At 38.7% G+C, this 4,213-nt stretch overlaps 1 protein-coding gene across 1 annotated transcript; it reads left to right on the top strand.

The window, feature by feature from the left end:
• The first annotated feature begins 2,899 nt into the window (after positions 1-2,899).
• LOC145675924 (uncharacterized) lies at positions 2,900-3,391 on the top strand. Its single transcript, XM_081746725.1, has one exon. It carries the CDS (start codon positions 2,900-2,902, stop codon positions 3,389-3,391), a length of 492 nt encoding a protein of 163 aa, XP_081602851.1.
• The last annotated feature ends 822 nt before the right edge of the window (positions 3,392-4,213 follow it).

Here is a 4,213-nt window from a genome sequence, read left to right on the forward strand (position 1 = left end):
AAACGCAGTCAGTAGCAACGTATACTCCATTGTTTTTTTTTTTTTTTTTTGTTCCAACGATTTTTCGTGTCGTGTCAGTGTTTTAGTTTATCGGTAGACGGTAGTGTTGACAAAACGTTATTGTGGTGCCTAGTTTTCGTTTCTATTTGCTGGAAGAAGAGGAGTGTGAGTTTTAGTGTAGGGATGGTCACAAAGTTCCGGTTCCGGCGGAGATCCGGTTTTCAGAACCAGTTCCAGACCTGGATCCGAAAAACCGTTCCGGAACCGGATACGTTCAGAGTTGAAAACCAGTTCCACCAGGAACCGATTTTGGCCATTCCTATTTTAGTGAAGTGTTTCAGTTTTATTCACTTATTCATTCACTGTTTGCTGGTAAATAGTGTTAATTGCACATTTGAAAGATGGATCGTTTTGTAGCGAGACCGAAAAAAGTGCAAAATGAATCTTCTGTGTCAGTGATTGACAATAGGGAGAAATATTCTTTACTATGCCCAATATTGATAATAATGCTTCTATTATTGAGGGAAACAAAGAGGAAATTTCAATACCACCTTCATCTACAGACAGATCTATATCAAATAGAAGAACCTTTCAGGTATATTGGGGTGTGAAGTTTTCTTGGTTGTTTTATGACGTTAAAGTAGGCGCGACATTTTGTAAAATTTGCTAAGACCGTTTGAATAAGAATTTGAGGGGGAAAAAAGTTTCGATGTTTTCATCAAAAATGGAGTTAACCTTTATTGAAACTGGTTTCCGTAATTAGAAGGAAGCATTGGAAAGAATGGGAAAACATAAAAGCTCCGACTGTCATCAAGACTCGTTTTCAAAACTTCATGTTTTGAATCGCAGGATCAGTGTATCTTCCCAGCTCTCTATGGTAAAAGAATTCAGATGGAAGAGAATAGAATTGCCCTACTGAAAAATACTTTCTTTGCCTTATTTAACTTTCAAGGGCTAGCTATAAGGGTTCATAGTGACGACAAAAGCAATTTCAATTATTTGCTCTGATTGAGAACAGAAGACAGCCCTATTCTTAAGTTGTGGCTTGAACGAGAGAAAGAGAGAGAAAAAAAATGGATATCACACGATATATGTAACGAAATGTTATCAGTGATGAGTAATGCGTAGTGATGCAACTTACGTTCACTATAAAATCCGCAAAGTATTACGCTATGTTTATTAACGAAACAGCAGATATCTCAGTGAAAGAACATATTTCCTTCTGCTTTAAAATAATCACCAACGACCTTGAAATTGACTCTTTTCAAAATAATTCAAGATGTTCTACGTTTCAGTCTGGAAATAACGTATTGTAGAGGCCAGTGTTATGATGGCGCTTCCAATATGGCTGGCGTACGTGGAGGACTTCAAGCAAAAATTTCTCAATTAGAATCGAGGGCTCCTTATGTACACTCATGTCCAAAATGATTGTCGTATGTACTTTTAATACTGATACTATGTGTATAATCGAGAAATGTATATTTGTGGTAAATTTCATAGGGGAAAAATATAAATACGAAAATTAGAATGAGTAAAGCAAAATGTTGCTAAATGGACAATAAAGTTTTATTTTCGTTTTATTCTTCTTATTTACTGCTCTTTTGACATGAAATTTGCCACATACATGTCTTTGCCGATTATACACATGTTAACATTATAAGAAATACCGCGCGAATTCGTTATCAAATTATGTTCCTACAACAACATATTTATAGATATGCGACAATAATTTTGGACATGAGTGTATATTGTTTTGCTCACTCTCTTCGCTTGGTTGTTCAAGATACTTTAAGAAATGTGATAGGCTGTCGAAATGTCCTCAATCTGGTTAGGGAAATAATGTTTTTTGTAAAACATTCCCCTAAAAGACTGGCTTTCTTTCATCAACTGCAAAGTGAAATTGATAAGTTGATTAATTTACGACCATTTTGTCAACAAAAATGACAGTACGGTATGTCTCTCTTCAGTCGTGTTACCTTAATTACCATGAGCTTAGGGTAAGGGGGTACAATTTCGAACAGTTACAATTCTGAACACAGTAAGCTTTTGCACCATTTTTCGAAATACAAGTTTCCAACACTGAGTGAAGAATATGGCGTTGACAGTGACTCCTGCGCTTCTTTGTTTCTGATAGAATTGTGTGTTTAATTGTTTGTTGAGGCCGTATAGAAATTATTCTTCAAGCTAAGGTGTGTATATCAACCTTAGAAAATGTCCTACTATAAAATAGCTCATTGTTTGACGTATTGTTGCTTTAAATTGCGAAATGTTGGTTGTTAGTTTAGGTAGTATGTTGCACGGTCCATGATGGAAACAAGCATGGTACACCAGATGCCATCTACGAGCAGCATTTGTAACTGTTTAGTCGCAGATAAAGTATAGCGACAGGTACAATTTCGAACACCAATAAGGGACAATTCTGAACACTAGGTTGAAGGTACATATCATCCAGTTGTGCTAGCATTCTCAGTGTACCTTTCGTGTTTTGTCATAACAGATGCCACGACGGAAAACTGAAAAGAAAAAGCGTCTTTTGTGGGATCCTTCTAATATGGCAACAGCAGTGAAGAGCGTCTTATAGGGTGATATATCGTGAAGAGGGGCATCGGCATTGTATCACATTCCACTAGGCACCCTTCATGACTGTGTAGGCAAGGAAAAGGAAAGGCAGATTGGACTTACTCCACCGATAACAGGCAAAATTGGACATCCCACAGTACTATAGGAAGAAACAGAGAAGGCTTTGGTGAATAAGTTAGTGTATTTCGAGAACAGAGGATTAGAATCTACACCCGTGCAAGTAAAACGTGCTGCTTTTGATGTGGATATGGCCTGTGAAGTTCAGCACTCATGGAATCCAGATGGGAAGATAGCTGGTGATGACTGATTCAAAGCCTTTATGAAAAGGCACCCAAACATAAGTTTGAGGAAACCAGAAGGACTATCGAGAGCTAGAGCTGCAAGTATGAATGAAGAAGAAGTGAGGAACTACTTTAGAATTCTGAAAGGTGTAATGAATGACTTTAATTTGTTTGATAAACCTCAATGCATATACAACAAGGATGAGACAGGGATTCCCTTGAATAACAGACCCATGAAAATAGTAAGTCAAAAAGGAAAGCGTGAGATCGTGTCACTAACCAACGTTGAAAAACGGAAAAACGTGACAGTCGTTGCTTGTTGCAATGCTTCTGGCTCTTACATTCCACCGATGATCATTTTCAAAGGTGTCAGAATGCGCCCGGAATTCAATGATGGTTTGTCACCTTGCACAGTTGTGGAGTTGAGCGAGTCTGGTTACATCAACGAAAGGCTTTTCCTTAGGTGGTTGGAACATTTTTGTACATACAAAACTCCTGGTAAAGTTTTGCTTATGCTGGACAATCATTGAAGCCACACCAATTTCAATGCTTTGAAATTCTACCACGAGAATGAGATCGAGCTCGTGGGTTTACCACCTCATAGTACGCACGTTCTTCAACCTTTAGATAGAACTTTGTTCCAGTCTCTGAAGACACACTACCACAGGAAAGCAACAAACTGACAACATCGCCATCGCTACGAGGCTCTGTCTAAGCTCAGATTTAATCCTCTCTTTTGCGAGGCTTGGAACGAGGCAACTTCTGTTGGCTCGTCCATAAAAGGTTTTGCATGTACTGGAATCATGCCCTTTTCGGACGACACTGTTCCAAAGTCCAAATTTGCTCCTTCCCTCCTGTTCGTATCGCTTTCGGAAGAAAAAAATCAGTCTAGGAATAACACTGAAACTAATGACATTTGTGCACCAGGAACATCGAAAATTGATGATTCACCTACATCACAAGATCAAGATAGACACACTATTATCTCACCTACACCAAATACCTCAGGTTCTCTTATGCCACAAGACGAAGACAAACCTACAATTCTCTTACCTACACCAAACCCCTCCAATTCTCAGGAAAATGCTTTGGTTCGTAACATCCTCAAAACTCCTGAGAAGAAACCTACACGTAAAAGAAAACTCCTAACCTCGCTTCATTTTACAAGCAACGCTCACATTGTTGAAGTACGGGCTAAGAAATTCTTTGTTGTTAACCGGCCTACTCCAGGAAAGATGCTTCAAGTTGCAAGACAGCCGCAAAGAAGCAGGGCATTAACTCCAACAAATGAGGACATATATGGCTTTTGCCAGTTGAGCTATTACAGTGAAGAGTCCGTCGTGAAAGGTGAC

The sequence above is a fragment of the Thermobia domestica genome, chromosome 18, assembly GCF_964235325.1.
Source record: "Thermobia domestica chromosome 18, izTheDome1.hap1.1, whole genome shotgun sequence".
Lineage (NCBI taxonomy): Eukaryota > Metazoa > Arthropoda > Insecta > Zygentoma > Lepismatidae > Thermobia > Thermobia domestica.

Coding starts and splice junctions, on each gene's coding strand:
- LOC145675924 (XM_081746725.1), top strand. CDS start 2,900: ATGAAAAGGCACCCAAACATAAGTTTGAGGAAACCAGAAGGACTATCG.